We start from the raw sequence: 12,840 nt of genomic DNA on the forward strand, positions 1-12,840 counted from the left end.
TACTCACTATGTAACGATTACGAAATGCCGACAATTCTTCTCTTTTTTTACCAAGCAATTGTTTAAATGTTAGAATTAATTCTACATATTTTGAGGGACTTGTGTAAATATTTTTGCCAGTGTGAACTTGATATCTGAAATAAGATTAAATTACATAATACAGTAATACCTCGACTTACGCGAACCCGGAGTTACACAATTTTCAAATCTCGCCGATTCGTGTTTTGTTTGAGCGCCACGCAACTCTTGATTACTCACTCCCCCCACACTATTGTTCAGCTTACATATTCGGACGTGTCACACAGAATCGACACATAGCCACAATTTATTTCGTATTATTTATTTCTGTGTCTGTTATATCTACGGAGCCTTCAGAGACTCTATGTGGTGATTTCTTGTAACCGTGAACGAATCAAAAGAAGAGATAAGATTAACGAAAACATTTATTAGCTTATATACATCCGACTTCGATTTTACACGAATTGCGAAATTATACCCCGACTTACGCGAATTTGACTTACGTGGTTATCGCTCGGTCCCACCTATCGCATAAGTTCGGGGTATCACTGTATTAGTAATTAATTTAGAATAATACATAATAATAATGTTTATGAAAACACTTACTGCTCAATAATCTTGTAATAATCTTGATGAAAATATTTGCAAAGTTGCATGCAGGAAGAATATGTTTCTGTTTCTATTTTGACATCTTGTAACAGTTTATCAGTTATTGTTTCAAAAGCATCTTCTGGCCATGTCTTTAAATAGAGATATGAAATATTAAAATAAATATTAAAACTTATAACTTATATTAATATATTTTGAATGTTCATAAAGAATTTTCTATTGTTTTAAACAGAAAGATTGAAAGTTCAATTGTAGAGTGTCTACAAAGTACCTACGCATGAGATTGTTTTCTGTCTCTGAATTTTAGAATATCAAGTTCAATGAATAATTGAATTGGACATGGATCCAATATAGTGTGGCCTCAAAATACAGACTTAATAACTTTTGGCAATTTGCTTTGAGGAAAGAGAACATTTCCCAACTTTGCTTTAAAATAGTTTAAGATATAAAAATTTTTCAGGAATTGTTTTAATGACTTCCAACCATTGGTACGAATAATGATATGTAGAAGAGCATGGAGAAAACTTAAAATGTGTGGAGAATAAAAGGGAACATATGGACAGGACTTGCTCTAGCCACCAGTAAAGTAAGTTTAGAATGGCATATATTCAAAGGCGACAGTTTCTAAAATAATTGTATACAAAAGAAAATTACAATTAAAAATCTTTTTTAAAAAGTGTAAGTTTTAAAAATGTGTTGTTTTCTAATAAAAATAAATACTGTAAATAAAATTTATTTATTTTAAATTTTAATTTTCTGAGCCAATTTTTCAAAATACAGAGGCAACAAACAACTTTGTTTGCTTGGAGCAATAAAAAATGAATCAATCCTTCATATGGATAACATGCATAAAACTTTGTGATCACTGTATAAAAGATAAATGTTTTTACCTGAAACCAATCCATTGTGCAACAATTCACAAGAGAGGGAAACATTCTGAGGTACGTGCGAAATAACTTTGTAGTTACACTCATAGGCATAATTATGTGTAAATTTTGATGTATCCGCTCCGTAAAAAAATTATGCAGAGACGATGCAGTGGAACTGACTTTAAGTCCCTAAAATTTACAATACAAAACTCTTATATATTTATCTCAGAATAATTGTGAAAAATGCAAAAGTAAATTCATGTATTATGATAATTAAAAATTTATAGAATATACAAAGTTTTTAATAATCTCATATCAGTATATACTATCGTATCTCACAGCATAAAAATTCCATTAGCATAAATAATTTAAATAATCCAATAATAAAATTTATTTAAGTAAAGACAGCCACTTTGAAACTCATATACAAAGTTATATATATATAGAGTGTTCTTTTTAGAGGTATACAAATTTAAAATGAAATAAAACATATAAAAATAATGTTAATGGTCATGGTGTTGGCTTTATTTAAAAGATAATTTTATGCCATTAGTGTTTAAACATGATTTTGGGCATATGGGCACCATGGCTGGCTCGAATGAACTGCAATCGGGAAGAACAATTTTCAACCATTTTATCGAGCAACTGGGGCCGTATATTGGCAATAATGCGGCAAATGTTGAGTAACTTACATCCATTAAAAGTCACTATTTGGTGTGCTTTATGAGCAGGTGGAATCATAGGCCCATATTTCTTTAAAGATGATGTCGGCCAGAATGTTACCATCAATGGACAGCACTTTTGGAGCCATGATTGCTGACTTCTTCATTCCTCAGCTGAATGGTATTGATGTGACAGAGCTTTGGTTTCAACAAGATGGTGCAACGTGCCACACAGCGTGTGACACCATCAATTTATTGCAGGAAACATCTGATGAATGCATAATTTCGTGTAATGGACCTGTGAACTGGCCTCCACGATTGTGTGATCTCACACCTATGGATTACTTTCTTTGAGGATATGTGACATCACTAGTCTAGCCAAGAACTTTGGACTCCACCTCTTCCTCCTTTTGATCGTCCGCCTTGCTCAGCGACCTCATCTCATCCACCCCAGGGCCAGACAGACGTCGAAGTTCTCGCCTCTCTGCATCTTCAATGAGAAGAACCTAGTGAAGGACTGTCGATTGTCGATGTAAGCATAAATGTTAACAAATAAACGGCTTTCTTGTGTAAAACACTTGCCATCATTTGCCTCCTCCGTCACAGCCCACATACAACCTTCCCTTAGGTTCATCCTGACGCGGGATTAATAGATCCCACCTAGGAGACGGCAACTTTACACAGGTGCTGTGAAGTGGGTTTCAAGCCCCCTATCTCCAATGGGTCGGCTACCTTACACTTCTGGCCCTGGGGCGGATGAGATGAGGTCGCTGAGCAAGGCGGACAATCGAAAGGAGGAAGCAGCGGAGTCCAAAGTTCTTGGCAATGACACACCACAATATAAGTCATGACCTTTCATGGAATACAGAGGATAGCTTCCCTCGACCTTGAATTTCGGATTTTTATAGTTTTTTCTCCCAATATTTTGACTTCTGATTGGCGCCTTGTCCCCTTCCTCACTTTCCGATTGGTCTCTCTCTTTTGTTTTGGGGAAAACCAAGACTGACTCGGGTCACAGGAAAAGNTATTTATAAAAACACAAATTAAACAAAATATTTATTCAGATTTCATATGTTCAACATTTTAAGTCTTCACTTAATTAACATCATTTCATTATATCATTGAGAAAAGATACAGACAACATACATTTGTAATCATTTATAATTACAACAGTAAAATTTGTTCTGTGAGGTAGGAAGTAAATATTGGAGATTGCAAACATGTTTCAAATTAGAAAAATGTTAACTGAATTATTAATTTATCTTATTATATCAATTAGTCTATGGTAAAATTGATTTCATTACACATCATTTCACTTAATGTTGCAATTTCCAGGAACCTATCAATGATGTTAAGAGAGAACTTGTATTTTTACAAGCATTATATATCATGATCATTCTAGCATTAGTTTTTACATCAAGTACTTTACATTCAAGATTCTATTATATTATTTTTGGAGATACTATCATGTAAAGAATGGCCACAAAACCCCTACACATGTTAGAAGGTATCTGTATATTCCCTCCATAATTTTCACAATTTTTCCCATTTTCTTCTAGATATCTTTTTTGTTGTTGATTGAAAGCCATTAAATAAATTCCTGATAACTATTTTTTAGATCATTGGTTATTGTAAATGGAGTCGAGAAATTTTCTTTCAGAATGTCCCAAAGTAAATTGTCATATATTATAAAGTAGACACTTGCAATAAATCATATCATATTGAATCCATATTTTGATCCATTATCCATTGAAGTTATCATTGAGACATTAACTGGGAGACCTGAGACATAATATCACGCTAAGAGATTTGTGGCACTTATAGAATAGTCATAAAGTCTGCTCCAAAACAATGAATTCAATATTTTTTGAATATGTGTAAAACTTATAATATAAATTAATTCTAGAATTGTACAACTTAATAATATATCAAAATTTTGAATTTTATGAATATTTCAGAAGAGAAAATTAAGTTCCAAATACTTCTCAAGAAATAGGAATTGCCTGATACATTCAAATTGGATACATTCTCACAAATGTAGATGAGAGATTTGAGCCATGCCTAAACAGAAAATATGTATTTCAGATTATCAAACTTAAATAATTACATATTTTTTAAGCACTGTTTTTATAAGATATTATCAATTTATCTTTTTTCTGAATGTAATTCAAAGTACTTTTCTCAGAGTAAAAAATTCTTATTAAACTCTAGTGTTGTTGGACTGTTTGCTTTTCATAAGAGAAGAAACAAAAGAAATTTCTCTAGTTAACTTTTTAAAATTCTTCTCAGAAAAAATGCAGCTTAATTACCTTTTTAACAAATGTGTTGTTTTTTGAAATCAATGATAATATTAATGATATATAATAAATATCTCTTCTTTTTATATGATTCTTAATAGTTAGTTTGAACACAGTTTGGAATTATGTATAAACATCATTTATTCTAAATAAATGATGCCTATAGCTAATTTTAATAATCATAATTTTAGAGCCTCTAAATTACACTCACACTTATCATCAATTTAACTTAGATGACTTTAATATTGTGAGAATATGGGTGAGGGCTAGCCCTCTAGTCATTGAGTAGCAAAACCCACTCACTGGATCATTAGATGGCTTAATAGGAGGGTCTTAAAAAAATCTAGTGGGGAGGTCGTGAGGACGTTGATAGGGTATTGTTACTCTGAGAAAGACAATTTAACAGGTTAACAAAATGAGAACTTTAATAAAACAATAAAGCAAACATACAAACTAGCTGTGGTTACAGTTATAAGGGTAGTATAAGCATACATCTAAGATTCGATATATACTGACTCTATCGTAAATCCAGGTCGCCGAGAGAGAATTTACAACAAGTAGTTAATTATCATACATCTGTCATATCCAGTGATATAATATCTGGCGAGGCTTGGAGATCTCTGCACATAGCATAAAATTTATAAGGATGATCTCTTGGGGACTATGTGGCAGGAAAACTCCCTAATAATATATAATGGTCACATGTCCGTCCTGGATGGTTGGGCGTGTGACCATTATATACTCATCTAGTGTGGGAATTTGGTTTCGTGACTACTTGTTGGCAATGGTGACACCTGCAATGTGTTATCAATGGACAAGGAAGTTTAAACAAAATTGACTCATAGGTCTCCTATTTCTTCCATTTGATTTTAGATTCTCCTTGTGGATGCCATTAACTAACAACTTTCTCATGATTAACAACTGATTGTTTAATATATATCTGAACTGTTTTCCTGTCAATGAGAGGGGAAAGGGACTTCTTGTGAAAAACCCCTCTTTAACACAAGTATCTTAGTTGATTGTTTACTGTTAAAATGAACACCTGCTCATTTTTTTCTAATTACTGTGGGAATGGATGAGTTTCTAAATTAACACATTTTTCGTTAAAATTTTTCAAGAGAATAGCCCTCAGTTCCTCACAATATGAAGCATGCAATACCATAATGTTGTAAATGCCAAAAACACACATGAATTCCTTTAAGTCTTGAAGGAATTCATTTCAACTGTACGATAAAATGGTAAAAAAACTCACTAGGTTACAAATTCTCTGGAATAACAAAATGATGCAAAATAAGCCGTAACGTTTTAAGCACCAAAGTGTAAGTAAGGTGAATTTTAGCACTTAAAACATTATGGCTTGCACATAAATACAACTTCAAAATACAGCTACTTACAGTGCCATTATTGTCACAATATTTTTTTGCAGCAGAAGACATTGCATTCAGAATTCATTTCTTGAATAAAACATAATTAGAGAAAAAATGCCATTTACAATGTTATGGCATTGCAAACGTCATATTAGTTTTATCATAGTTGAAAATATATACATGTAATTTATAGTTAACACATTTTTGTAATGCAGTTCATTAATTATGGACAATTAATTTCCTGACTTTTATAGAATACAACATACTATAGAATATAACATTCCATATTTTACCCCCAGTTTTTTGACATTTTGATACTCAAGAAGTCCAAAAGTGTAAAAAATATCCTTACAAAATAAATTATATCTTTGTGTCTATTTTGCATTATATCTCAGGACTGAATAAACTAAAAATTTTGAAACTTGGCAAGGTTATTTCTGTATATGGAACAATGATGCTATTAAATTTTAGTGGTTAAAAGTCAAAGAGTGAGGAGATAGAAAAAGGTCATGTGTCATAACTCAAGTGGGATCAGACCAAATATGTATACTTAAATTTTATATTCTAGTATAAATGAAAATTATCAGACTTCCTAATGATCTCCTTAACCTCCTGTTCAAGTGCTGGGAAAGTCGAGCGAGAACTCTTGACAGTTTTTGTACAAGTAATTTTTTGGTATAACACACCATAGGGCACCTAGTAACCTAGTAATGAACTTCTTCAGTTCATTACTAGGTGCCCTATGGAATTTTGACTTAGTGTGATACTGTCAAAAAATGAATCTACTGCTCCATTAACTAAAGGCTGCCTGTATAGTGTTATAGAAATACTAATGTAATTGTTTAATAAATACCTTTTTCAAGTCATTTTTCCATTTCAGTTTAGAGTAATTAGATGTCATTTTGATTTCATGAAGATTATAATTTTTAACAAAAGATGACAATCTCACAACACTATGACGTCCACTTCCTCTGACACCTTAAAAGAACTTATATTAAATAGTGAGATAAATTTACTAAAATAAATAATTTTACTCTAATATACTTTACCAATCAAAAGCATATGACCTTTAGTCATTTTCAAAATTCTGCTTATTCTGGAAAAATGTTCTACAATAAATTTAAATATTACTAGATCCATGCGAGTCTTGCTTTCTTTATTGTATTTGTCTATGTATCTTAAATAAAAAATAAATGGTTAAATTATATTGAGTAAATAATATAAAATTTCATATTCTGATAAATAGTGATTAGAAACAGATATAGAAACTGAATTTCAAGATAATGTAGTATCAAAAATAAATATGAACTGTATGAGATATTTCCTATATGGGCATTCTATTTCTATTCTAACTTGACTGTTCAATGGCTGAGGTGGTTAAGGCATCAGCCTACTGCTCTGGGAATCTAGCATGAAAATTTCAACTGCCCAGATTTTATTCTGGATTCCCAGAACAGTAGGAATTTTTTAGGAATTTTTTTAGTAATCCAGGATTTTTCCTCAGGTATATATGTTATCAAATAAACAAAAACGTTTTATGAGTGATATATATAGTTATACAAACCAGTTGTTGAGATGTATATAATAAATGGTTAGTTGAAGCATAAGAGAAGCTGTGTTGGATATTGGCAGGGCCATGCCGTGCTATGATGCAGAGATGCGGCCGCATCAGGTGGCACCGTGAGGGGGTGGCATAAAGAGCATTTAAGGGGCAGAATTTCAAAGACTTGCATCACACTTAGAAAATCTACCGCACGACCCTGGTAAGATACACCAAATAATAAGAATTATAGCCTATATAAGACTAATAATTTATATAAGGGGCGGCATTTCGAAGACTTGCATCACACTTAGAAAATCTACCGCATGGCCCTGGATATTGGCTATGTGAAAATCTTTCCAAGCTAGAGTTTAATGAAACTTTTATTATTTATAATTAAAAAAATTTAAATACTTAAATTTATAATGTTGAAGTAATAAATGCTCTATGTAATTTCATATTCATAATATAATATTTTCACTTCTAGTAGCTAATTATGGAAAGTCAAAATAAAAATATGAAAAAATTTTCTTTATATTTATATTCATTTTTGATGCTAAATTGATGGATAAAGCATAAAAAATTGGCAAGTTAATTGTCACAATGGACACACATTATAATCATAATTTAATAAACTATCCTTTTATTATAATTATTTTTAAAATTTTATAAATAATTAATACTTACTTTTCTAACAGAGAAATAACAGAATGGTCATTTATAACCTCATCATACATCATTTGTTTATTTTCTTTGCTGATATAATCTCCAAATAATAAATTGCTAGAAAAAATACAAAATAATAAAATGTTATTAGACAATTATTTATGTAATACAAAGGATTATTTTATATTTTTTACTTTAGCAAAGGATTTGCTGTTTAAGTTTTTGTCTGTTTGAAAAGTATTCATAAAATAATCAAATATTTTGGAACCTACTTTTTCTAAAGCTCTTTCTGATCTGTAGACACTACGCACTTACAGGGTAAAAAGAGTTAAAAAAAAAAAACCTTTTTTCACATCAATCATGAGTTCATTCTGGTCCATATCAGAGATAAGGAACAGAGATCAACATATCAAGAACAACTCTACTCATGAGGATTTCTGGGATCTAATAATCTGAAGATCTGGCTGAAACCCAAGTTCTTCAGATTGATATCTTTACCATTTCAACTGTCTGCCATTCAGTCATCAGTCATCTGATGTGCAGCTACATGATTTGCATCTAATGCCTCAACCCTATACTGTCCTAGCTATGACCTAATTAAAATTGAAAGATTTATGATTGTTTGGACATCAGAATTTCCCTACCTAGAACATAAGCTGAATATCAGGGAATGCAGGGTACATTATTCATGGTTATCAATCATATATAGTTTTTTTTATTTTAATAACAATTATTTCTTAGAGATCTGAAGTTTATTACATAAAGATCTGATATAAAGTTGATCAACATGGCTTTATGATGAAAAATGAAGCTCTAAAACCTGAACTACAAAAATAAATCTCAAGTGTTCAATTCAAATTGCAATCTCTCACTGGAATAAGAGATATTCTCATAACACAGTCATCCATGTGTTAAGAGAAATATATATATATATATATATATACATAACATTTTGAAAAAAATGAAAAAATTTTTAACTCTATGAAATTACTTTGAATAAAAAATATTACTTTGTATATTATTTAATGAAGACAATTTAAAAATGATATGAATGAATTATAATGTTATATAAAGTAATATTAACTGTAACATTAAGAGTAAAGAGAAATAAAGATATTACAATAGCAGAAAAATTTATGAAGAAATCTTAGAAAAGATGTTATTAATGTTAAAGAGTGGAGACCTACCATCAGTATGGAAGTGGCTAGTAATATAGAAATTGGTGAGACATATATTGGAATATTTCAATCATTATTCAGGCATCATCTAAATTTTCAAACTTTTTATGTAAGGTCATAGTCATAAAACCATTTAAGAATGGTTTGGAAAATGTTTCCTTGTTTAATCAAACTTTTAAGTTATTATCATACATAACAATAAATTATAAAAAAATAAATAATGGATTAATTAATTAATCAATAAATAATTTTAAAAGAAATACAAAATGAAATTGACAAAATCATCTTAAAATATGAAAAGTATATTTTAAAAAAGGGTTCATTAAGTTTATAAAAACAAACTTTTAATATTTTCAATGTAAAATAGACCCCTGATAAATTTCGAAACAGTCTGTTTTATTTACAATATTCAGTCTTATATTTTTAATTGTTAAATTTCAATAATAAAAACTGAAATTGAAGTAAGTTATTTGTTACAAATCGAAATTGGCCCAAATGGTCCTAAATAAAAATGTACTCTATGCCACATTTCACACTTAGAAGTTATTACCAATAATGCGTAATTTTATTTCATTATATAATATGCAGCAGTTCCAGTTTACCAGGGTTTTTAAAAATTTCATATTATAAGCATTTGGGTTGCAGAAACATTGCAAACAAATATATTGGGTTGCATGAGCAAAAAGTTGGATGATGTCCACAATGGGGCAGCCATGACATATCCAGGACAGACTGTCCATGATAAATTCCTGTATGTTGTTTACCAAGATTTTATCTCAGTCCTTTAGAGCTGACTGGGTCCTTGGAACTGCCTTGGTCATCCAGCCATCAACACTGGCATTTTAGTATCAATTATAAATGCCATATAAATTGTCATGTATTTAAAATTTGTTNTCATAAAAGGCATAAAAATGTGTTGTTTTGAAGTAAATATATTCAAAGTAAATTAATTATAATTTAGTCATTAAACTTCTAAAAGCATATGTATTCTTTTCATGTTTCTGTATTGATTTATTACTGTAAATCATATGAGTGTTTGATTCATATCATTATTCTTTTCTTTTTTAATTACTGTAGCTTCAGTAAATGGGTGAATCAAGCATTCAAATGAATAAATAGACTAACCAAAAAAACAGATACATTTATATGAATCTCTGTTTAATTTAAGATTACAGGATCTCCAGAAAATGGTAAATTTCATCTAAAAATCATTTAGTTATTGTGACATCATCACAATGCCAGGCTGTATTTTTAATCATAATTTAATTTTAAAAAGTACAGACCATAAGTTTGTATACAGTTAATCAGAGCTTCCAGCTTTCCATATCTGATCTCAATTTTCATTTATATAACTCTGTTCTCAAGATTAAGGAAGGGCAGACAAACAGACAGATGAATGAGGGATAATAAGTAATCAATAAGTCTGCAATTTAAAAACTGCAGCCCAATAAATAAGATGACCAATCAACATGAAAAACTCAAGTCTTGGTGATATAAAATCAGAAAAGTAGTCTAAATGTTAGCTGAACTATAATAATAATAATTTAAATACAGTACTTCTTATATTAGTTTTATTGAAAAAAGTATAATTAATTTACTGATTAATTAAAATTAAATACTAAAATCTACAGATTAATAGAACTTGCCTATCATCTTCATTAATGAGTTTATCGTGAAATACTCGATACATTTCATGAACCCAAAGACGAATCAATTTATCCGAGTCTTTTAGACAAGAAGAATGAATAAGAAATATCCCTTCAAGAACACGAGAAAATTCTCTTAAATTGAAGACATAATGGCATTTTGTTGGAATGGGTGCAAAACTTTTAATCATAGATAAATAAACTGATTTTGTGGCTGAAATCACAATCTGTAAAATAATAGATCTCATTTAATTATTAAATAATTGTATTTTTTATTCAATACACAAAAAATTACTTACTTTTCCTAGATCTTTTATTTCAGATTTGTATTCATCAAAATGACAATCAATTATTGTGCCAAATATTTTAACTACTTCTTTTTCTTCATATTCGTTGAATGTCAGAATATTCATATGACGAACAAAGCATGATTTAATGTTATTAGAATTTGGATGTAGTGAGTGCATTGCTGATAGCAGATGCTAAAAACATAGAAAATGAAATTAATTAATTGCATATTTAATGTTTGAGTTAAACATAAACAATTAAGTTTTATAGTAAACATTTATAAACTTGTATAATTTGCAAATTGGTGCTCTTTATGATTGTAAAATATGACACTGTAACCTTATGCTTGTAACTGTAACCTTTATGATTGTAAAATATGACACTGTAACCTTAGCTTATGCTGGTTAAGATTACAGTGTTATATTTTGCATTTATAATCTATAATAATAGATGACTGGATGGTCAAAGTAGTTAAGATTATGCCTGTTTTCTAAAAGATCTATGTTGAATCTTTAGAAATTTTAATTAATAGCAAGGGTTAGATATATCAGCGTTGATCTCCCATCATTTGGCTATCTTACTGCAGGTCTAGCTAAACATAAAAGGAGCATAAATAAAAGATTCTTTTAATATACACAAAGAGGGAAGAGTTCAAAATATAAGACAGCCAGAGGGTTAAGATGATAAAGATGCCATTCTGCCTCTTTGAGAGATATAGATTCAAATCCAGGTTGAAATATCAAAAATTTTCATCAGTTTGACCTGGATATTTTGGAGCCTGTCTCTCATCATCCATTGTCCCATTATAGGCTTGGATAAATCTATCAAATGTATTAAAAATTATTCATAAGATAGATAGAATTAAACAAAAGTTTTAGAAATTAATACATTTTTACACTTAAAATAATTCCACTATGACATATTTCATATTCATTTTCTGAAAGAAATTCTTTTTGAATTTAAAAGTGAATATGTGTATGAAAATTTTATATACAGTTAAAGCTGTCTATCTCAAATATGTTTATCTCAAAAACCTCTTTATCTCAAAATTTATTTTCCCTTACACATTCAGCCTAAATTCAATATATTTTCTATGTTTATCTCAAATAATTTTCTCCTGAAACATCTATATCTCACATATGGACTGAAGGGTCAATTACAATTTCAAAGATCGGTGACAACGTTTTGATGCTTCTCAGCTGCAATTTATGCAGTTGAGAAACATCTCTTGCAATATAGTACATATTTGCAATTAATGTTGCTTTTCTCTGATTGGCTACAAGTTTTGCTTGCATCTTATTGGTTGTCTTGCATTTCTGATGCCTGATTTTCTTCGTCAGGCATCAGAAACTATTGACAAACTATTTCTGTTAAAGTATGTCAAAAATCTTTTATTTATACTTAATACAGGTATATACATACTTTCTATTGTATTAATAAAATACTGTACCTCCAATCAAACCAAGAGAAACCAGAAGTTCCTGCAGTGCAGGCACTACTGTTTACTATGCAGGAATCTCTGTATCTCAAAACCTGTTTATCTTGAATTTTTGATCATTTCTATGAGATTCGAGATAGATAGGTTCAATAGTATTATTTCTATAAATTGAACAATTTTTCTGTTCAAGCGAGACAATAAACAATAACATTAAACAAAAGATTTTAATAACAATTTTAATTTTTATCTTGGATTCGTCACC

The 12,840-nt window shown here is 29.9% G+C and overlaps 2 protein-coding genes across 2 annotated transcripts; both read right to left on the minus strand.

Annotated features, from left to right (window-relative positions):
• Positions 1-7: 7 nt before the first annotated feature.
• LOC111616311 (dynein heavy chain 3, axonemal-like) lies at positions 8-1,733 on the minus strand (the record flags this gene model as incomplete). The annotated part of the gene is made up of 3 exons (XM_023357736.1): positions 1,518-1,733; positions 625-758; positions 8-134 (listed from the first exon to the last, which is right to left on the minus strand). Coding segments are annotated over exons 1-3 (351 nt in total), but the record flags the coding sequence as incomplete, so codon positions are not given.
• A 2,136-nt stretch (positions 1,734-3,869) lies between these two features.
• LOC111616310 (dynein heavy chain 3, axonemal-like) lies at positions 3,870-11,343 on the minus strand. Its single transcript, XM_023357735.1, has 7 exons — positions 11,152-11,343; positions 10,826-11,079; positions 8,050-8,145; positions 6,872-6,999; positions 6,676-6,800; positions 4,141-4,219; positions 3,870-3,940 (listed from the first exon to the last, which is right to left on the minus strand). The coding sequence occupies exons 1-7, from the start codon at positions 11,317-11,319 to the stop codon at positions 3,870-3,872; spliced, it is 921 nt and encodes a 306-aa protein (XP_023213503.1). The 5' UTR covers positions 11,320-11,343.
• Between the last annotated feature and the right edge of the window lie 1,497 nt (positions 11,344-12,840).

The sequence above is a fragment of the Centruroides sculpturatus genome, unplaced genomic scaffold, assembly GCF_000671375.1.
Source record: "Centruroides sculpturatus isolate CEXI.00-Female unplaced genomic scaffold, Cexi_2.0 scaffold3156, whole genome shotgun sequence".
Lineage (NCBI taxonomy): Eukaryota > Metazoa > Arthropoda > Arachnida > Scorpiones > Buthidae > Centruroides > Centruroides sculpturatus.